General features: G+C 50.2%; 5 protein-coding genes and 1 pseudogene across 6 annotated transcripts, besides 1 other annotated feature; 3 read left to right on the top strand and 3 right to left on the bottom strand.

Moving 5' to 3' along the window:
* Nucleotides 1-1,357: 1,357 nt before the first annotated feature.
* Nucleotides 1,358-2,671, top strand: NCS57_01308200 (HTH-Tnp-Tc3-2 domain-containing protein; the record flags this gene model as incomplete). Its single annotated transcript, XM_053062731.1, has 1 exon — nt 1,358-2,671. Exon 1 carries the CDS (start codon nt 1,370-1,372, stop codon nt 2,669-2,671), a length of 1,302 nt encoding a protein of 433 aa, XP_052907626.1. The 5' UTR covers nt 1,358-1,369.
* A 641-nt stretch (nt 2,672-3,312) lies between these two features.
* Nucleotides 3,313-5,178, bottom strand: NCS57_01308100 (uncharacterized protein; the record flags this gene model as incomplete). Its single annotated transcript, XM_053062730.1, has 8 exons — nt 3,313-3,534; nt 3,586-3,692; nt 3,738-3,983; nt 4,030-4,165; nt 4,214-4,371; nt 4,428-4,542; nt 4,593-4,790; nt 4,852-5,178. 8 exons carry the CDS (start codon nt 5,176-5,178, stop codon nt 3,313-3,315), a joined length of 1,509 nt encoding a protein of 502 aa, XP_052907625.1.
* Nucleotides 5,179-6,354: 1,176 nt separating this feature from the next.
* Nucleotides 6,355-8,144, bottom strand: NCS57_01308000 (MFS domain-containing protein; the record flags this gene model as incomplete). Its single annotated transcript, XM_053062729.1, has 4 exons — nt 6,355-7,083; nt 7,137-7,603; nt 7,656-7,976; nt 8,030-8,144. 4 exons carry the CDS (start codon nt 8,142-8,144, stop codon nt 6,355-6,357), a joined length of 1,632 nt encoding a protein of 543 aa, XP_052907624.1.
* Nucleotides 8,145-13,204: 5,060 nt separating this feature from the next.
* NCS57_01307900 (uncharacterized protein) lies at nt 13,205-14,272 on the top strand (the record flags this gene model as incomplete). Its single annotated transcript, XM_053062728.1, has 4 exons — nt 13,205-13,472; nt 13,526-13,620; nt 13,675-13,744; nt 13,806-14,272. 4 exons carry the CDS (start codon nt 13,205-13,207, stop codon nt 14,270-14,272), a joined length of 900 nt encoding a protein of 299 aa, XP_052907623.1.
* A 136-nt stretch (nt 14,273-14,408) lies between these two features.
* Nucleotides 14,409-15,581, bottom strand: NCS57_01307800 (FAD-binding-3 domain-containing protein; the record flags this gene model as incomplete). The annotated part of the gene is made up of 1 exon (XM_053062727.1): nt 14,409-15,581. One exon carries the CDS (start codon nt 15,579-15,581, stop codon nt 14,409-14,411), a length of 1,173 nt encoding a protein of 390 aa, XP_052907622.1.
* Nucleotides 15,582-17,136: 1,555 nt separating this feature from the next.
* Nucleotides 17,137-19,399, top strand: NCS57_01307700 (annotated as a pseudogene). Its single transcript has 4 exons — nt 17,137-17,370; nt 17,423-18,095; nt 18,142-18,756; nt 18,801-19,399.
* Nucleotides 17,137-19,399: a sequence feature.
* Nucleotides 19,400-22,016: the final 2,617 nt, after the last annotated feature.

Raw genomic sequence — 22,016 nt, 5'->3', positions numbered from 1 at the left:
CCTACGGGTCTCGTTAACAGGAGCCTATCCCAAATGTTGCTGAAATACCGCTCTATATGTTCGGAAGCCACCATGCCTTGTGCAAAAGCTGCATGATTTCATTAAACATCGGTCTACATGACTACCCTCACCTAACAGCATAGTAAAACAAAGAAGGTATATGCTCAGCAAGCTATCTATCAAGGCATAAGCGGACAGAGAGATTTCCTTGCCACAGCAGGAATATCTTATTTGCAAAGCCTAGGTACGTCGTCATCCTCCGCAACGCCTGGTTTTCACCCTCCATCGTCCCAGTGACCTACTTGTCAACCCACCCATTCGTCCATCCACCGGCCAAGTCAATCAACCAAGCGTCGTTCGGATCAGTGACCACATTCGCCGCCTTGCCATCACCCCAGAAAAGTCCAAAGCTGTGCAAAAACCCCATGGTCTCACTTATTTGCAGCAGCCATTTCTGCCTCAGCTTCTTCGGTACGTTATTCAGATGTGTCTCGCTTAGGGTGCCTCCGTAGGGTCCTTGCTCAACAAAGTCGCGTAAGAATCCAATTACCGCCCCCGAGTCGGCATGTACTATAAACCCCCTGAGCTGTGGAATTCGTATCTGGATTCCAGCTATAATGCAAGCTTGGTGCATCTTGTGATGGGTCTCAACCTCTCTATCAAGATCCGAGTGACTGATCCCGCTCGCAAAAGCCATGCAAAATAGCATTTGGGACCGAATTCGCGCTTTTGCGGCGCTAAAAATACCCCTAAGGTATTCTTCTCCGATCATGATATCTTTTGATGAGTACCTGGGAAGTGATAATCCGGCTGGAGGCTCGTAGATGAAATTGGGATCTGGTACGTATTCTTTACGGACGTACGCCGCATCCTTTGGTGAGATGGGGAATATGACTGGTTTCCCGTCGATGGTCTGTAGGCGGAAGTCGAATTGTTTCGGGTAGAGGGTTGAACGTAGGTCTGTGGCAGGAAGGTAGGGAACCGTCAAGGGTGGCGCGATCTTGGCGAAGGGAACGGCTCCAATCTCCATGATGGCCATGGCTATATATCATCGACGAGAAGCGCATATTCATCCGTATCGTCCATCGCAATATCAGCAGCTTCGGCCAAGTCAAGGATAAATTGGTCCTCGAAGCGCCCTTCCCCATTTTCGCCTCCGTTATCTTCCTCTCGAGAGCCCGCAAAGACAGAGAGGGTGATCTTTTTGCCATTTACGGAGGCAGGCCCAAAAAGTTTTGTCCTGCCAAGAGGTTAGCGCGCCCCACCAAAAAAGCAAGGAAACTGTGTCATCAGCTCCCCCACCAAAATTGTATGTAGATCTTGCTCAGCAGCTTTTCCTTCGATTTTGCCCACCAAGCCGCTTTTCGCTATGGCCCCAAACACAGATATTGCAACCCGTGCCTTAGTTGTGGCCCTTAAGGCACCTTGTAGCAGTAAGACTACTGCTCAGGTAGCTAGTATCACAGGGCTTTCAACCCGTCAGGTCAACCGTATCTATGCACGCGCAATCGAACGAGGATTTGACCCAAATCTCGTACCGCTGACCTTACGAGATGAATACCTTGAAGATGCACCTCGATCTGGCCGGCCTTCGAAGCAGACGATAGAGACGAAAGACCTGATTATCGCCAAGGTTAGCCGGGACCGCTTTGGAAGGGAGAAATCAGCTGCTGATATTGCGGGTGAGCTTAGCTTGCAAGGCATCAATATCTCCCAGTCAACAGTCAGATCAATCCTCAAGGCGTCAGGCTACCGCAAGACCAAGCCGACGAGGAAGCCTGGATTGACGAAGAAGATGAAGAAAGAGCGGCTTGACTGGTGTATAGCCCATCGCGACTGGACTATAGAGGATTGGAAGAATGTCATCTGGTCAGATGAAACGTCAATCATCTTACTACACCGCCGCGGGGGCTATCGCGTGTGGAGGAAAGCCGACGAACGCTTCCTCCGCAGCTGTATTCGCGAGAGGTGGAAGGGCGCCAGCGAGTTCATGTTCTGGGCCGCCTTTTCGTACGATAAGAAGGGACCTTGTCATTGCTGGGCACCAGAGACTGCGAAAGAGAAGAAGGAAGCCGCCGAGGCGGTGGAGAAGATGAATGAGGAGCTTGAGCCGCTGATGAGAAGTGAGTGGGAGATTTCGAATGGGATGAGGAGGCTTCACTTGCGGCAGCTGCCCGGGCCAAAGCCACAATGGAAGTGGGATAAGGGGCACGGCAAGCTGACGAGAAGCTCGAAAGGAGGCATCGATTGGTACCGCTATCAGACCTCGATCTTGATCCCGAAGCTGCTTCCTTTTGCGAAGGAATGTGCCAAAGAGAGGCCCGGCACGATCGTACAGGAAGATAAGGCGCCGGCACATAGTCATCATATTCAACAGCGCATTTATGACCTCTTTGAGGTTCAAAGGATGCTTTGGTGCGGCAACTCGCCTGACCTCAACGCGATTGAGCCTGCCTGGCCGTATTTGAAGAGGGCAACTACGAAGAAAGGCGCTCCGAAGAGCCGGCAGGAAGCTATTCGAGCTTGGGAGAAGGCTTGGGCTGAGCTGCCGCAAGAGAAGATCCAAGCCTGGATAGAGAGAATCCCCTCACATATCAGAAAAATCATTGAGCTTGAAGGAGGAAATGAGTATAAAGAAGGCAGAGATATTCCTCATAGTAATTGGCTGTGAATTTGCTGCTTCTGATTCGCCTGAATTTTCGTGTGGGGCTATGAGGCTTTTAGCGCGGGACAAAACTTTTTGGGCCTGCCTCCGTAATTCGCACCTGATATCAGCCCTTTCATCGAAATCGACGTATTCCCCGGCATTTATGCCTCCGGCGATGAACTCGGAAAATTCCAAGAAGGGTAGTTCGCCACTCATGGCGCAGGAAATGGCTAAGATAAGGCGAACAAAACAGATGATGATGCAATTGCGAGGTGGAAAACGTTGGAGTAGCGCCCGTCAGCCTTTTACGGGTGCACCTAGGAAGGTTTCAGAAAAAAGCTAATTAGCCTGTGCGGGAACTACCTTTGTGACTCCCCGTACCCTCGCCGGGTTCACTGCTTTCCACCCTGTAGAATCGAAGTCAACAAGCAGCGACAGCGGACGATGCGAGGTTCGCAGTTTAAAAATAAGGAATGGTTCAAGCTCGTATTCTCTTGAATAGTTACCCAATATGTGATATCGAAACAGTCATGGGATTATGCGGCGCAATAAGGAATGAGTCGAAGCACCCGATCATCTTCAGGGCTACTTTTCAAACTCCCAACATTCCGGAGTCATGTGGGCTAAGAGGTACACCGAAACCGCTTTCTTACATGATTACTTTCTCAGTAACCCAAGATCTTGTTCACCTCAGACACAAGACCCTCCTTCCCCTTGGTCGCCTCCGATGTGTTCAAAGGACTCAATCCCATTGCAAGCCTGCCAGAGTCGCTCAAAATATCTTTAGTGCTTCCTCTATCCACAAACTCAGACTCTCCGCTGCCACCAGGGAAGTCAGGCGGAGGGACTCCCTTCAGAAAGGCATCCCGCTGCTGCGCGACGTATTGCTGCGCGACATTAGCTAGAAGTTCTTCCCAAACAAGGCTCAAGCATCTTACCGCGTTGCTAGCTGTCAGCGGGACCGATGGAATGTAAAAAACGCAGGCGTCGACGTTTCCCGTGTTCTCGCTCTCCGTGCCGTGGATAGTGTCGGCACTCCAGAACACTGCAGATGTTAGCATGATGTTGTTTTGACCTCATTTGAACGTACCAGTGTCGCCAGGCTCGACGGTAGGGTAAGGTATCATAGTTTCGCTCAACATTAAATGCGGATGATGGTCAGGGTTATGCTCCTGCGCGGTTCCAGGATTCGCACCGTGAAGAAAAACGTTTCCATCGTCGTCGTCGAGGGAGAACTTCCACCCATTCAGTGAGCCCTTCTGGGTGGGCTTGAAGAACGGACGGAGCATCCAGTAAGCCGTAGATGGCTGCAAGATGGGATGAACGACGAGAGTTCCTTTTTGATTAGCCACAATTCGGCGTATGGAGGGTTGCTAACTCACCTTCATTAGGTCCATGTCGAGACAGCCCAAGCCAGCTTTGGAACGTGCGGAACACAGAGCAACCTCCTGGTCCATCATACATGTTCATGTTGGCGTCGAGCCGGCCAGTGAGATCCCACGGGTCATACTCTTGCCACTTCTCACGGTTAATGATATGCTTCATAGATGAAAAGTTTCATCTTACCTTTCCTTGGAATATCTTGCGATAAACATGGTTGTAGGCTTTGTCCTCCCATCGTTCCACGCCTCCACCATCAACGTGTGGAGAAAGCGCAAATTGTTTATCACCAGGAGGACGAATCTGGACTCGGTCGCAATAAGAAAGAGGAGTGCCAAGGTCAACTATGATCGGCCGAGTTAGCTTCTGCGGGCAAAGACATTGGAGCAAGACTACTAACTTTTCTGATCCGTATCGGCGTGGTAAAACTGATTCATCCACGATTGTGTGGCCAGCATGTTTGGATGCGACCTCGCCTTGACCTGGGATGGACTCCAGTACGACTCGTAAACGACCTGGTTCGTGTTAAAAATGCGATCTGCCATGTAGATAAAGCATCACCGACCTTTTGGTCGGCATCTGACGGAAAGCCCTTGAATGCATGCTTGGAAAAATACTGGCGCACATCGCTGAGAAGTGCCTCGGTGGTGTCCTTGGGCACAACGCCCCTGATGACAGCAACGCCGGTTCGTCGAACAGCATCAATGCTGGCTGAGGAGACATTGCTAGTCTGAATGTCGGAGAATTGAATCTGAGGAATGATCTGTTTGAGTTAGCACGGCGTCATACCATCCTGGGACAATGCATCATCTTTCACGACGTACAGATTCGCGCTTTTTCGCGACTTCTTCAGTTCGAACTTTGAGAACCTCAACCAAATCATCCCAGGATTTCTGGATTTGCTCTTCAAATCCGGCAGTGAGGTTCGCCTTGAGGTCTCGGAATCTCTCGGGTAAGGGTTCGGCTTTTCGGCCAGAGAAGGACGTGAAAACAGACGATATGTCACCCTCCTTCTTGTCCTTTCTACTGAAAACAACAGCCTCAGTTGCCATGCGCCGTTTGGTGGCCATGGTTCCTGCACATTTCCCAGTAAGAAATGTTGGGCACTTCAGGCACTTTGATGCCACGGATCTGGTTGTAAGGAGAGTCATGGCGTCGCTTCGTCGTTTAGGTCACTGGCGTATGCGTATGTGGATGTTTTGGTCATTCTCGATGAAGAATCTCCTTCCATGTTGCTTTTATACTCAACAGCACTGCTTATAGACAACAAGTTAGTTGAGGTAGCCGAGATTCAAGGTTGAGAACTAGCGCGGTATTACCCGAATCAGTAATTCCGGGCCTACCACTTTACACGGGAAGGCCGCCGTGTCACCCGAACTAGCAAAACCAATCTCTTTCTAATGAAACCCTTTAGTTGATCGTCAAAATGAAGTAATGGAACTGCCAAGAAGCAGACCCGAGGTCATAGGATTGATGTGGCGCAGAAGACGGTCCTTCCCATTACTTCCTCCATCTGTGCGGGGCCCCACGATAATCTAGACTGATCCCCATGCCGGCGTTCCTGGAACCAGACTTGTCACTTCATGAAAGGCTACGCTTGATTGGATGATACCGAGTCATGACATGGGGAAGGACCGGTAAAGGACCGACACAATGCCCAGGAGCCTGCGGAGTTGCCAATTAGAGCAGGTCTAGGTTCGCCTCGTGTTGCTCATGTTGCTCATGTTGGGGAATGGGGTTATGATGGGACATGATGGATCGTTATTACTCTACATCCTTGGAGCAGTATCATACCAGTGAATCGTTGGTGGATCTTCAGCACATATGAGTGTACACGACTAATTTTATCCCTGAGCTTCAGGCTGATGAGTCCCGGCTTCACGGTTTGACGTCACTTTATGGCCCTAACCCTTGCAACATATCGACGCTGTGAAGAACGGGTAGAGCATGACTGACGTTCTTTCACAAGGACCTGCATGAGATTTGGGGTCTAATCACATATAAATTCGGTTTTAATGGACGGCCTTTTGAAGCCAATTCAGGGCATCAACGTTATGCTACTCATGCATTGATGCTCTTTTACACGTTGAGTGCGGAAAACTTTGACAGATGGGCGATCGGCGGGGTCAAACAGAAGACCTCAGAGAAGCAAAGTCCCAAAGGCAGTATGATTACATCAACCTGTCAATTTTGGGCTAAAGTTAGAGAAGACGTATCCAAGGTTTGCTCGTCTTCTCAATGCTACATGGGCCGGCAGCCCAAGATAGAGGTACAAAGAGGTTGATATGACCACATCCTATGCAGACTTGGCCCTTGACCCGTGGTCATCAAGCGCTCTCCGAAGACTTGCCCTCATGGTGAGAGGCGCTCAGCTCCCTAGTATCCATGACCTTCTCTCCATCAACCTGGCCGCCCTGAATCTGCACCATTGTAGCGGAAGGCTTCCAATGGACTGACTTGCTTGCGACAGAAACTTCGTCGTACAAAAGCTCAACTTCCTCCAGAGAAAGACCCTTTGTCTCGTAAACAAAAAAGTACACGAAGAAGATGCAAAGGAAACAAGCTCCAAACCAGACAAAGAAAATCTTGGACTGCAAGTTCGCGTAGCCTTCGCCATAGTTAACAAGATACGGCGTCGAGAAAGCGATAGCCCAGTTAAAAAGCCAATTCGTGGCGACAGACATACTAATACCTTTGGCGCGAGCGGTTAAGGGGAAAATCTCGCCGTTCACCACCCAAGGCAACGGACCCCAAGTGGAAGCGAAGAAGAAAATGTAGATGCAGACAAATGCCACAGAAGCCTTCTGCCCGGCCATATTCTTGACAAAGATCTCGCCTGTCGAGGCACTTTGGCCAGTTGAGACAGTTCCACAGACAGCAACAATTAGCTGAGAAACGCACATGCCGATAGCTCCCCAGAGGAGAAGAGGTCGGCGGCCCCAACGATCAATGGCGTACATGCCAGGGACTGTCGAGGCAACGTTGATCGCTGAAGTAACCATAGAAATGATGAAACCGTTCGAAATGCCAGAGTTCTGGAAGTATTTGGTGCCGTACTAATTGTTAGTTAGTAAGAATGTCTCTCTCAGCCTGGAATAGCTTTACCTACATAAAAAACAAAGTTCACCCCACTGAGCTGCTGCAGGGCCTGGATGGCCATGCCCGTGAGCTGGCGCTTCAGCAGAGGTGGACGGAAACAGTCTAGATAAGACACCTGCCCAAGGTTCTTCTCGTACTCATGGCTGGCATGGATCTCTGCCAATTCCTCTTGGACGGCGGGGTGATCAGAGGGGAGACGGCGGATTCGACCAAGCGAGAGTGCGGCCTTCTCGGGCTGGTTCTTCTTGATGAGAAATCGAGGTGTTTCTGGAAGGACCAGCATGCCAAAGAAGAGGACAAGCGACCAGGCGAATTGAACTGCCACGGGGATGCGATAGGATCCCGTATCATTCCTCATCCCCGTCGCGTTGTTCAGGACGGCAGCTAACAAGAGGCCGATCGTGATAGCCCACTGGTAAGCTCCAACGATGGCACCCCGAATCCATTTCGGCGCTGTTTCGGATTGATACAGAGGAACTAGTAATCAATCAGTGACTAGAACGGAACATTATTGTAGCAGGAGGCATACTCATTGCCGAGACGAGACCGACTCCAAAGCCTGCAAAGAATCGACCGGCGCTAAACATCGGGATAGCCGTGGCGATGGTCTGGAGAACAACCCCGAGGTTGAAGATCCAGCAGGCAATTATAAGACCGGGTCGTCGGCCGAGGTAATCGCTGAACAGAGCCGTGCTAAGAGCACCGAAGAAGGTACCGGCCGAAAGGATAGAGACGATTGTGGACTCTTGTGCGGTCGTGATGTTGGGGTCACCGTTGGGATCGACGTAGCCAGTGCTGAAAAGCCGCTGCCAGTACGGCATAGCGAGGATACCTGAGATCGTTCCAGTATCTGTGAAATCCGTTAGCCGTTTGACACACTGCGCAGCAGGAACATCATCATACCGTAGCCAAAGAGGACTCCGCCAAAGGCAACGAAGAAGCCCATAGCTATGGCTGGCCATGTCTTGCCTGCCTCGCCTTCCGGCCGCGACAGAGAAGCTTTGCGGAAAATTCCCATAGTGGAGTACGTAAGAGGGGCGATAATGAAGAAGTAGGTGAGAAATATGAGAAGACTTGATTCAAGTAGAATGGAGGTTGGTATAGGAGAGGACTGACTGACCCTACTGAGGAGCGATTCGTCACTCTTTAAATAGAGAGCTGAAAGCTTCCAGAGTAGTATTAGATCCTCTTTATTGATCAATTTCCCCAACCCGGGGAAGCCTCCTCCCCAGATGGAGAAGCCAGTCTGGGTTAGATGCCAAGCTAGCAAAAGAGTTATCTCGAGTCAAGCCCCAGGGCCACCAGTCGAGCAGGGGCATCCATGAAAAATTTGAAGTATGGGGGAAAGCTGGGGAGCAAGATAGTTCAAGAGGCGCGATGTTACTGGAGGTCGGCTCTGTAACAGGGAAAGGGGCGAGGAGTGGCCAGGTAGTTCCCAGATATGCCTCACCTGGTGTCGTCTAGGGGGGTTGATGACGAGAACATATTAAGATTGTTTTACGGAATCTCGTATCGCCTAGTCTCTATCATTATGGACAGTTGAACGATGTAGCTACCTGGACCAGACGTGAAGCCTTGCAGACTCAACAGTCGTTGGATGCTTGTACTCTGCAACACTGGTCTTCTTATGGTGCGCATTCTTGATTAGTCCCTTTACACAATGGTTTAGCCTGGATGTTGAGTAGTAGAAACATCATTGAAGTCTAGACCACCACGGTTCCTTGCCCAAGGTTGACCATGTCCGAGGGCTGATGAACGGTCAGTCCGAAGGCTGCCCGGGGATACCATTTTGGGCAATTCCGCTCCACACCCACCCGTCATCTCGACCACCATAACAACTTAAAGGACCATCATACGCCATCATGTTTGATGGGTCGTATATCTTCGGCCCTATTGTGGATGCCGGGGATTCTATTTCTTTTAGAGGAAGTCGATGCTGAGCTTGGGTCTCGTTCCAGGAAAAGGGTAAGCGAAGAGGATGGCTATGGGAGTGGTCAGGGAGTTTTCGTGCAAGAATGGGACAGCCAAACTCCAACGGCAAAAGGACTTGCCATTGATGCGGTGCCATTGAACGGCCTGAGCCTCGCTCGTACATAGTTCGACCTACTTCGATTGATGTATTTGCGAATACAAGGCTGTAAAATCCACATTGTTCACAACACCAGAAACTGCAATGCTGCGCCCGTCTGCAGCAATCTGTGATATATCCTGCTCAATACGTGTCTCTTCCCCCTCTGCGTTGGCAAACCCCGTCAGAGCCACGCTATTGTCCGTGGCTTTGACATCGCGGATGGTCTGCCCAGTTCGCTCGAATACGACGGTCTTCAAGGCTTTTTCGCAGATCCCTTGGAATGCATCAATCGTGGCGCGCTGCCGGCCAAGTTCGTGAATCAAGTCTTGTTTATCTTCAACGTCCCTTGATGCCAGGGCTTCGGCCTCATACCGTACGATCGCTTTCCGATCCTCATTAGCCTCGGCGAGCTTTTTGCTGAGGAGGGTTTCCAGATGCCCCAGCATTTGGCCCCCCAGTCTCGACCCCAAGAGTCGGCAGGGCATGGAAGCAATTATAACTGCAATTCACATGGGCCACGAGTCAATAACTAGGCTACGTATTGACAGAGGTGTCCCGGTCAAGGGGCAATACGAACCCCTGAACTGTGCAGCTTCGTCGGAACATGAGGGAATGGTGCCGCTCTTGCTGAAATACGGTGCTGATGTGAACCTGGGTGGATATGAAGATGATTACATGGGATTAATCAAATTGACACCACTTATTTGCGCAGCCAGCAATGGGCAGGACAGGGCAGTGAGGCTGCTGCTTGAACACGGCGCTGATGCCAATGCAAGGGCCGGTGGGCCTTTCCGACACTTAAATGATATATTGACATGGCTCATGCGCAGGTTGTGGGAGTACTACCCTTCTCACAAAGCAGGCTCGGCTGTGGTGTACGCAGCTAAACAGGGCCATACGACAACAGTCCAGCTTCTTCTAGATCATGGGGTCGACATTAGCATAAAGGATGAACTTGGGAGGACAGCGCTGGAATATGCATCTGACCGCGGTTTTAAGGAAATTGAGGAGCTACTGCTCAATTATGACAGGGTAAAGGTATAAAGTGACCCCAGCAAGGTGGAAACTTTTGGCTTCGAAGTTACAAAGGGAGCGGATGCAGCAAGTACGGATGCCGAGTGGGATCTCGAGAACAGGGCTCAGTTAAATACCCTTCAAGAAATGAAATAATCTTTTAAGATGCAGCTAGGTATAAGTCTTCTACTACGGGCAGCAGAAAGACTACAAAAAAGGGCCATTATATTAGCATTAGGATATAACGTACATGATAAGCATGTGCACCAAACAAGTATGTGCACCACTTTTCCTGTACCCATAAGATAGAAGCCGCAATAAAAACATCACAAACCATTTGATCAATTAAAACTACTCACTATACTCTTCCCCAGACGTCTCAATTACTACCTGACAGGTCCTTGCATTATGGCCGGGCTTGCCGCAGACACCACAACGCCGAACACCCGGTCGCGCCGACCTTCCTTGACCACCACTTCTCGACGATTCCGCCACTACCTGCGCATCAACATCCATTTGATCAATTGCTTGCCGTCCTTCCTCTACCGTCATTACCCCTCTTTTCTGTAGTCGGGTCCTTTTTTTGCCCTCCGGCGCCGGCTTAGTATCTCATTCGCCTGTTCAAGGTCTTTGACCCGAGCCTCGAGTAAGGCAACCTTATGCATAACTATCTTTGTTCCCTTAGAAGAAGACCGTATAGCTTCTAGAATTGACTCTGGGGAGCTACTTTTTGTGCGTTATAACTCGTCTCTCGAGGTAATCTGACTGAGATTGAGCCTCAAGCACGGTCTTTGGGGTCTTTGAGACCCAAGGGGTCAAGGGTTCAGCCACTTCCTCAGGCGGCGTTGGAGTCCGTAGCTGCACATCAAGCTTCGAGACCACACTTTCCGCGTCAAGAGGAACAAGCCCGGCTCCTCTGAAGGCTGATCTGATATTTCTTTTGTGTCATGGTGGCCTGAAATGCGGCGTGGAAGGCCGGAAAGAACTCGGTCTTCGAAACGTGGGTTATAGAGCATCTGATCAGATGCTCAATTTCTCGACCGTAAGCGTTCTTGAGCACGCTGAAGCACCCGACGTCAAGGGGCTGAAGCAGATGAGATGAATGAGGTGGCATACAGAGCGTGATAATGTTGTTATCCTGGCAAAACCTCTCAAAATCGATAGAATGATGACTTTCATGGCCATCGAGGATCAAGAGACGATAGGAACCAATTGATCGATTGGTTGTACACCGGTCAAAGTGCTTTAGCCACTCTAGACCAGTCTCGTTATCGGTCCAGCCATTTTGGGTCGTCGCAATAGCCCAATCGCCCGGGAGGTTGCTTTCTCGGTACCAGTTGGCGAGGTGATATTGGCCCGCGCCGATGATGAACGGCGGGATCGCCCAGCCTTCCGCATTGATCGCTTGAATGACTGTAATCCATTCCCGGTTTCCAGGCTGCACTGATTTTGGCTTTCCACGCCTATCTGTGCCTGTGACGACCATTCCGCTTTGAATTATACCCATCATAAAGCCAGTCTCATCAAAGTTATAGATATCTTCTAATCGGATGCCGTACTTCGCGATTGCGTTCGCCACAACCGTAAACCAGTTACGAATAATAGCTGGATCTTCGCACTTAGCTCTCTGGTAGTCGTACTTCCGAAAAAAACGCGTCTTGAGGTCTAGGTGTCGCTTAACGAAGTTGGAAGCCCAGCGCTTGCCGACGGGTAGCGCGTCGCGGTCGGCGAGCAATCGATTGGCCATTTCTTCAACACTACGCAGTCGCGGGGGAAATCCTCGCGAATCCAGGTCGAGAATGAACTGAATAATGATCTGTTCCTCTAGATTAGATAGTTTGCGTGATTTAGGAATCCAATCGCGTCGAGATTGAATGCCATTGTGCCGGCGACGTAAGGCCCAATAGTTAACTTGGTATAGCCTAGCAGCGCCTCGGAGACTTAAATTTGGGTTATTTTGGAGAGCTTGAAGCGCAAGAAGGACTTGACGTTCAGAATAGAGTTGAGGCATGATTTTTGGTTGATAATTAATTGATCAAATGGCATTGGTGATGATTGAGGGATTTTTGGTGCACATACTTGTTTGGTGCATATGCTTATCATGTACGTTAATGCTATAATATATTAATAATATGTTCTTTATTATAGTTAAAGCCTAGCCCTTGATGGATTAACTGAGCTAAAAGACCGAAGATCTTGAACTAGCTCGATGTCGAGAGAAGAATGAGGCCAATAGGACTGGTACAGGAAGCGATCAGGGGTGAGGTCGATACCAATGCATAACCAAAAGTCGCTTGGTTTAACAGGGGACACGAAGAGATGAGATAGAAAGAGCATAACCATTCACACAGGTTAACTTGAATAGATCCCCGGCACATGTCCATACCGTTCATTAGAGCTCCTCATTTCCTCGAGGTTTATGATTTTCTAGCTTAATTCACTCATCGAGGGCTAGGCTTTAACTATAATAAAGAACACATTTTTAACATATCATAGCATTATATCCTAATGCTAACATAGTGGCCTTTTAAAAAAAAAAAAAAACCTTCTGCTGCCTACAGTCACTCGAGGTTCACAATACATGACGTACCGCCTATCCATACAAAAGCAACAAACTCGTACTAAAGTATCATCTCCTTAGCTATGGGGAATTTCGTGGCCTCCTCACTTAAGCATATCGATTCTCATCCGTTGTAAGATCATCGGTATCCTGTCACCCGAGTCTTGCCACGCACGCCGCTGTGACAATGTGATTGGACAATAGTAGATGGTGCAGTCAAACTCCAGCGGCAAAATGAATTACCGTTGTTGCGTTGTCGCTGTGCCTCTCCACAGGCAGCCCAGCAAGGCCTCCGTTCACTCACAAGACTGCCATTGACAGGCTCTGTTTCTTGACCTTTGCATAACCAACAGCTCCCACAGATTTCTATCCTTCTATTGAATCTCTTCCTTCCACACACTCTCACTCTTTCACAATTGTCACATCTACTACCATGAGCAACAATATGGATGAATCAAAGTCGAATGACGTTCAGCCGCTGGCACCCTCAGACAGGCCCCCTTGGTTGATACATGTCGAGGGCAGAATAGCCGAGGAAAATGAACAACTTGACTCTGGCGCCATTTACTTTGAGATCATCCAAGATTTGCTCCTTGCATCCGACAGCGACGACACCGCAGTCACCAAGGCCATCAAACGGTTCAACGAACATTACGTTGCTGGCTTCGCGGGAGAAGACTGTGGAGAAGACAGCCGCCCGAGTACGCTGCTGGGGGCATCTTAAATGAGACCTCCATTGCTGTCTTTGAGACAGTAGGCAAAGTCCCCTTCACGGACATCAGACACGACAGGCTTGCCAATTTCTTGATTGGTATCAAGCGCGATGCAGCAGATGAGTTCGGCAAGGAGGTGAGCTCCCTTAATTTCTAGACCATCATTGTCCGGTGCGCTAACGACTAATAGGACCCTCAATTCGTTTATTTCGGATGGGGGCTTGAGGTTGCTGCTGCCGAGGATTGGAATAGCAGTCATGGTGAGTACAAGCCAGCCCCATGGCCTATTGTTGTGACGCTCATATGGCTTTCCGCCTATAGCCAAGGGAGTTACTAGAGACAACGAATTCCGGACTGCAAGCCAGGCCTCCCATTCATGGGTCAACAAATCAGCTCTGCTGGCGAAGCTCTTCAGCGCTGAGCTTTTGGATGCGGACGGGACCCGTTGGATTTCCGGGGATTTTGAAAGTGCTTTCGAAACACGTACTTCCGGAGACTTGGCAACCAATATTGGTCGAAAAGCCCAAGTGGTTGCCCAGGCTAACTACATCCTGATTGCAGGAGATGCCTACATCAAGGAAGTGAAACAGCCTTTAAAAAGGTACCGCGTTGAGGTGACGCCAGCAAGGTGGAAGCTCTGGGCCTCGAAGCTACAGGAGGTTGCGGATGCAGCAAGCATAGATGCAGAATGGGATCTCAGGAACAGGGCTCAGAAGGCTTATGGGAAGATGGTTGAATTATATCCGGAGGCATTTAAGACAGAGGAGCCGCAGGTGGACAAGAGTTGAACGTGGTCATGAAACACGGATGTTAACTGCAGATTACTAGATATTAATAGAATTCGAGATGAATGGCTCGCTTTGGATATTCTCCTTCTACTCCTTAAGAACACCCCTGAACTTGCGACTATGAATGCAGCCGGCCTCAGGTTTTAACTGTGGCCAAGTCCATCTCGACCTTGGCACTGCTAACATGCCACGAAGCAATCCACGAACTCGGCATAATCTTGAGCACAAGGTTTCGAAGGTGATATCCCCAGATGCTCTTCGGAATGTACATGGCCGCCATCTTCTTGCTGCGGCGCTGGAGGTTTTCGATGACAGGGCGGAGCTTCTTCTCGTGGCTGGCAAGAGCCTGCGGGATGTCCTTAGTCGCCATGAACGCCTTGCCCAAGATCTCGGCAGATGTGAGGGCCATGCCGGCACCTTGACCGGAGAGTAGCGTGAGGCAGTGAGCTGCGTCTCCGACGAGAAGAACGCGCCCTTTGGACCACTGCGGCAAGCACACCATGGTAAGGCTATCAATGATGACAGCGCTGTCAGCTGCTTCTGCCTTGTCGATAATTTCGGTCACCTGCGCGGCTCCCCCATCTGTGACCTTGCGGAGAATGCCGAAACGATCGTCTCGTTCTTGAAGATGGGCGAGGTCGTCTCGCCAGATGTGCATTGCAGCCAGTCGGTCATTGCGCAAGCAGTAGAAGACATCGAGATGTCCCGGGCTGTTGAAAGAGACACATGACGCCTCGAGCTCCTTCTTCTCGTCGACATCGTATACCGCGTAAGAGTAGCCGAGGTCCTCCAGACAATCGGCGCCTTTCCAGAACTGGTTTCTGATGGAGGAGCGGATTCCGTCGGTGCCGATCAAGAGGTCAGCCTCAATGGTTTCGCCACCTTTCAAGGTTGCTTTGACTTTGTCTCCGTCGTCTATGACGGTTTCCAGCGTCTGGTCGAATTGAATAGATGCCGTCGCTGGCAAGGCTTTAAAAAGGACATCGGCAAGGTCACCTCGACGCACAGCAAAGCTATCCAGCCCGCCATGCACATCAGCGTAGTGCAACCGGAGCATTTCGCGGCCCTTTGTGTCCTTGATGACGTTTTCATCAAAGTTGTACGATCGAGCCTTCAAATCGTCAAAGACGTTCATCTGCTTGAGAGTGTCGAGGCAACAGCCGGAAAGACTGACGACGTAGCCTCCTTCTCGCACGCTGGCGGCTCTTTCGACAATGATCGAGGTCCAGCCAGCTCTGTCGAGCCACCAGGCTGTTGCCAGGCCTGCGATTCCGGCGCCAACAATGATGGCCTTGGGCTTGGATTCCATTGGGATCGTAGTGGGTGTAGACAAACCCTGAGACGAGAAGTTGCTCGGTAATTGAAGAAGAAGTCTTGGTGACTTCGATTGGGGTATTCAGCGACTCGCTCAATATTTAGGCCATGAAAAGCGATGATATCACTTGTAGCAGGTCCGTCGGGTCGTCGGGTGGCATTGACCTTTAAGTTATCGATCAGATAAGATCGGAGATTAAATCACCATCACCATCCCGACACACCTCACGCTCGAGGCGGTTTTCGGAGCTCTGGAGTCAGGCCACTCGCAAGTTGAACCAATGGCATGCAATTTTGTACGTGTTTTGTACTCTGGGCGGCCAGCTTCCGCACCCGTGTTCCGCAGTCGGCCTTCAGCTGCCGGGGAAGCCCTGTGGAGAATTGGGTAATGAATCCATCAAGGTGTGCCAGTAACCCTGTTGGCAAGTGCAGTTGCTGTTTGCTACATGGATGCTTATCTGCTTATCGTAGCCCCTTATCGATAAAACAGTTACCCTGGATGCTCAAGCAAGCCCGGAGCCTGTGTGGTGTTTGAAGGTGATTAAGATGGGAGCTTATCGAATGCAGTACATCTCTCGGCCTTGCAGTCGGAAAAGGCTAACGCATTGAGGCCTCACCAAGTTGTCTAAGAAAGCTGTTAGCTCTGGCTACCTGGGCTCTTTCGCTGTGGCTTGAGGATCCAACGACAAGTGGGTTGCCTGCCCCCATCCTGGTCTGCAGAACGGGCTACGGCTGAGTGCGTACGGGGCAATTACTCTCCGAGGCGGGATCGGATAAATAACTGTGTCGCCGTCGGTCCAAAGATTTTTCATAAACATGGCAATTGCATGCGTACGACGAAATGAGGAAAGAAGGAAAGAAGGACAGAAGCAGCGCCGTGGGCAGAAGCAACAGTACACGAGTGAGGAAATGAGCGAAGCAGGGGGCGACACAAAAGGTTACCTAACTACGTTCAATAATATAATTGGAGCTAAATAAAATATATGAAAATAAGAAAAATGATATTCTTACCTTTAGTCTATTTTACTTACTACGTATACTATCTTTAGTTGAGAATATGTTAATGCCCACCTATGCATGTCTTGGTGCTTCTTTTTCCTTCATCCATATGAATGGATGCCTTAGATCTTAGGTAACCCCTGAACACCCTCGGTGATGATAGTCGCGATCTTCCTTGCTTCAACATCGCTGTTCAATGCCCGAATTTCTGTCCTCCCGAAGAACGTGCTTACCAGGCTCAATCGCCTTCCTTTCCCCTCGTGGTCCAAGTTACATGCTGCCACTATCATCGTCGAGAGTTCCTTCGATGGCAGCCGACCAAGAAAAGACCTGTCGGCCAGAGCCTCGTCACGCTTGGCACTCGAGGATACGCCACTTCAGACGCACAGCCACCTACTGCAGGTCTGAATCGAGGCGACCTGAAAATGTAGTGAAGAGGAAAGAGATAACAGCGGGGTTGACCTGTCTCTTCGCAGCCTGATTCAGTTTTCGCCTTCCATCAACTTCCATCATCTGATCCGGCTACCTGTTGATCCTCGCAAGACGACACAATGAACAGGCTAGATCCTGCGCTCTATACGATCGCGTGGATCGCGCCGTTGGAAACCGAGGCTCAGGCAGCTCTCCACATGCTCGACCACAGACACAGAGGCCGATTTCCCGTTAGCCGAGGCGATGATTACGTTTTCCAGGCTGGAGATATCAACGGACACAACATCATCATTGCCACACTGCCCGAGAGCCAGGAGTATGGCACCGGCTCGGCTGCGGCCCTGGCGAGTCAGGTGAAGAAGCTTTTCCCCAATCTCTGGTTCGGCTTGCTCGTCGGCATCGCAGCGGGACTTCCGAATCTCGAAAGAGTCCCTCGTTTTGATATCTCCTTTTGATATCCGGCTTGGAGATGTCCTCGTCGGCCTGCCGGAGGGCGAGAGTGCAGGGCTTATTGCCTATGAGCTCGGCAAGGAAACCGCCAATGGGTTTCAGCCGCTGCGACTTGGCCGTGTTTTGGCCAATACCGAAACTGTCGTCCGATCCGCTATAGGAAGTATCAAGATGATGGCACCCAATGATGTCGACGAATTCTTGCCTCTGTATGAGACAATCAAGGACAAGCAGCATCCTCGGGGCACCTTTCAGGATCCCGGTCAGGAGAAAGATGTTCTCTACAGCACTGATAGCGAGGGCGCTTTTCACGTCGTAACACGAGGCGAGCGGTCAGCAAACAACCGGATCCGTGTGTGGTATGGCCCCATCGGGAGTGGCGATAAGCTTGTGAGGAATGCAGAAAGACGCAACGAGCTGAGAGACAAATACAACATAATTGGGCTGGAGATGGAGGCGGCTGGTACCATGAATCGTATTCCAGTCGGCGTCATTCGGGGTGTTTGCGACTACGGGGACGAACACAAAAACAAAGACTGGCAGCCGTATGCTGCGGCAATGGCTGCTGCTTATGCCAAGGCAGTATTGTATCACCTGGGTCCCGGAGACGCTGTCTCTCAGCAGAGTGGTAAGTAACTTTCACTGCTCTGAGGGTTTTGTACTTAGTTTCTTAGATATATGCGATGTCCCTCTAAGTCCTCTCAAGGGTGCACTTTTATGTGAACTTCCACCAAAGACCGATCGGTTCTTTGGAAGAGAAAGTGAGATATCTGGTATGATCAAGTACCTTGAACAGCCGTCAGAAGGACAGAAAGGGGTTATCCTTTGCGGTATCTCTGGGTCCGGCAAGACGCAGTTGGCCCACGAGTATGTGACCCAGCGGAGACTCCAATTCTCGGCAATCCTGTGGATTGATGCAGCCTCAGAGACGAGCATTGAGCAATCATTTGCTTCTTGCTTTGGAGGCATTTGCGAACGCGTCGCTGGCGTCCAGGTCCAGGGGCAAATCGCTTCACCGAGAGCCTTTGTCTTGGACTGGTTGCGAAACACCTTGGACAACCACTGGCTTGTTGTCATCGATCGAGCGAACGATCCGATTCCAAATAGAACCTTGCTGGAACCCTTTATGAACCTTTCGCCTGGGTCTGTTTGTGTCACCTCAACACACAAGGCGATAGCACGTCTCTTGAAGAGGGCGCAAATTCCGGTTGAACGCCTCGACGGGGTATCTGCCCAGTCTCACCTTCTGTGGCGAGCCTCGACGGGTCAAGGGGAACTGACTCAAGAGGGTAAGTCGTGTGATTGTGGTTTGACCTTCACTAACCCTCCCTAGACCAAGATGCAGCCAGGCAAGCGGCCAAGGTTCTTGACGGCTTCCCTCTTGGTCTTGAACTCGCCGGGATCCTCATTCATGAGGGAATTATGCCCCTTGGGTCCTTTGCGCAAGATTTCACCGAGAACTACAAGCGTATTGCTCGGTTTCAAGTTGACCCCGGAATGTGGATGTGGGATACAAGCGAGTCCCTCTTCAGCATGTTTGACGCCCTTTACAAGTCACTGATTGCCAAGAACCCCCATACTGGCCATTTACTAAGCCTTTGCTCCGTTTATGGACCGTTGAGTATTCCAATCTCTCTTTTGCATGGCCTGGAGCTCCACAAGTGCCAAAACAGCTTGGAAGGGATCGACCTGTCGAGCCAGCTCCAAGTCTTGGTAGACAACGACATTGAACTCAAACTAGCAATCTACGAGCTTGAAAGGCTTTTTTTGGTCAAGAAAGTAAGCGATGCCAATGGCAATGTGATGTCAATCTCTCTCCATGCCTCTCTCTGTCAATGGCGTCTTGATGCCATGGGTGAGGAGAGAACAGAGTGGATTATGCAGGCCTCCTATGGCCTGGCGCGCTACATCCAGTCTCAGAGCGCACGAAAAGGGTAAGAGTGTTTACGTAATTTAAAGATTGGTGTTAACAATGAGTAGGAAAGCGAAAGAGAGAAGAGGCAATCTTGATATCGCTTACCGGCTCTCCAATCTCATTGATCGCTGCTTGGATACAATCTCAAGACACGTCGATGAGAGTGATCTACTGCCGCCAAACGGAAGATTTGCATACCAGTTCTTTATGATTCCTTCCTCCATTGCAGGCTTCTATCTTTCACTTGGAAAGCCGCAAAGCGCCAAAAAAGCTTTTTTCAGCCGCCATGGACTACCTCCGCACGACACAAACTGAGGAGACCAGCGACCCGAGGCATGCGGGCCTGCTACGTGACTTTGCATCATGTTGCGCCAGGACTGGAGATTTGATCTCATCGCAACAAGCCTTGAAGTCGGCGCTAGCGATGATGGAGCAAGTTTTTGGTGAGATGAGCGACGAGGCCGTTGAAGTAGCCTCGCGGCTGAGAGCCATTGAGGAATCCATTGCAACAGAGGTGGACAATCATAAAAGAGCGCTTGTTGCCAGTACGGGAGAAAAGCTAAGCCAGGTCGAAAGGGATGACTCAGGCCCAAGCAACCATCGAGCAGCCCCCTTCCCGGCACCAGTCAGTAAGGTCGACGAGGTGTCTACTGTGCCCCAAACGGAGGCCGTTTCAGAAAACAATATGAAATGTCAGCTATGGTTCTCAAAGCCCTTTGCCATCCTGGGACCGTACCAGGATTTGGTACTCCAGGGCGGAATATATCTTCAAGTTTTCAAGGCGGTCCAGATCACCGATGCCATCGTCACTCTTAGGTGCATATCAACAACGAAAAGGCCCTGGGGGGATGGCCCAGCGGAGGTTATAAGCTCTGAGAGGAAACAACTACGACTTCGGAAGGCCACCAACTTCGACTTGAATACCACCTTGAAAAGCACAAGGAAGACGTTAACAGGCGTCAAGCCCTTGTTATCAAAGGCCTGGGATGGTTTGCCTTATCTCAACTATTTGGCGGAGGGGCCATACACCACCTCGTTCGAGTTCATTCTCCTTCATTGGAAACAGAAGGCCAGCGTGCAGACTGAGCATATGTCGATCAGATGGGAAGTTCAAGTGACTTTCCAAAAACCTCGACTTTTTGCTGACCCCCTTCTCCAACTGAGGCATGAAATCTTGGTGATACAGGGAGGGCCTTTTTTGGATTTTGGTACGAGAACCATCCGTGGGGAAATAGCCAACTGTTCTTTCATTTTGGAAGCCTCTCGTTTCATCATTACCTTTGGAGGCCTGATACGAATCGTAGCCACTCTTTCCTTCTCTGCCCTCGGCACATCTGCTAGATGCGTCCTTGTGCAAACAGTGACGCATCTTTCGCAGACTGGTCTTCGACGCGAGTTGTCTCAGCGGAGGGTCTCTCTATCACCCCATGATCAGTTGATACAGCTTGAGGACGATGTCTGGATTCCAATGGCAATGGCCACTCAGCCAGGGCCAGCTGCCGTTGAATTTCGGTTGCCGACTTGCAGGCAAATGCGCGAAGCCCATGAAAAACAGCTAAATGCCAGTTGCCATAACGCTCCCTTCAGAGTGGAACATCATCTCGAGGTGAGTCCCATGAACTCTGAAGAACTCAGAGGGACGAAAGTATTGATGCTTTGCTCTTTATAGATTACCCTCCGTGCGTGTTACCTAACCATGGATTCCCCCAGACAGCAGAGGTGGGTGACATCGAAGACATTAACCATCGGGGTGTATCTTATCGACTGTCGAATCAACGAGCACATTGAGCCTCCGACTTCCTTCTCTCTTGAAGATACGAGTCACGAAGAAACTATCTTTCTAAGTCGTTGTGGCTGTTATGACACTGAAGTGTCCCGTCTTAGGTGTTTCTATATTGACGGATCATCCAGCCTGGCGGTGGACCCGACACATGTTGACCGGGGCGCCGAGTCTACTCGCCACGGAACCTCCGGCAGCAACGGCACCGAAGAAGAAAGAGAGGTCTGGTCCTCGCAACTGCATCCCAGGAGACCAATCTCCAGCCTTTCAGGGCGGGCTGATGATGACGATATTGCGTCAGTTTTGTCTCTTCTCCCAGATTACGCAGAAGCTATGGCGATAGAAAGCGAGGATAATTGAAATTGAACAAGATGTGGCAACATAATGTAAAGGTAGTAAAGCTTGTGGCTGAGTATGGAGATGACTCGTATGAAGAGGGGCAGAGTACGCACATTCACACCAGACAGCACAGGATGAGACTGGAGGAGTGGAAGGTCATCAGGGATAATATTGTACTTGGCTCATTTAATTCGAAGCACGGCAGGATAGAGCCTCAACGGTGAATTTTTAGGAATCTATAAAGAGTGTTGCAGCTTTGTCACGGTCCTATGAATGGAGTTGTCAACAGTTTGGGACGCGAGATCTTGATATAACATGATAGATTTCCATAGCTATTCAAATCCACGCCGCTCAACTACTTATTTACTTTCCGTTGACAAATACAGAGTTACTAGTACGTCGACTCGCCCGATGTTCCAAGATGTTCCTCACACATAACCAATCATACCGCGAAAAATCCTTAACAGCAACAGGGAATGGGAATGATGCAGATTGAACAGTTGAGGGGGCATGGG

Source organism: Fusarium keratoplasticum, chromosome 11, assembly GCF_025433545.1.
Source record: "Fusarium keratoplasticum isolate Fu6.1 chromosome 11, whole genome shotgun sequence".
NCBI lineage: Eukaryota > Fungi > Ascomycota > Sordariomycetes > Hypocreales > Nectriaceae > Fusarium > Fusarium keratoplasticum.
The sequence above is the reverse complement of the archived record's forward strand: the minus strand, read 5'-3'. Positions and strand labels throughout refer to the sequence as shown.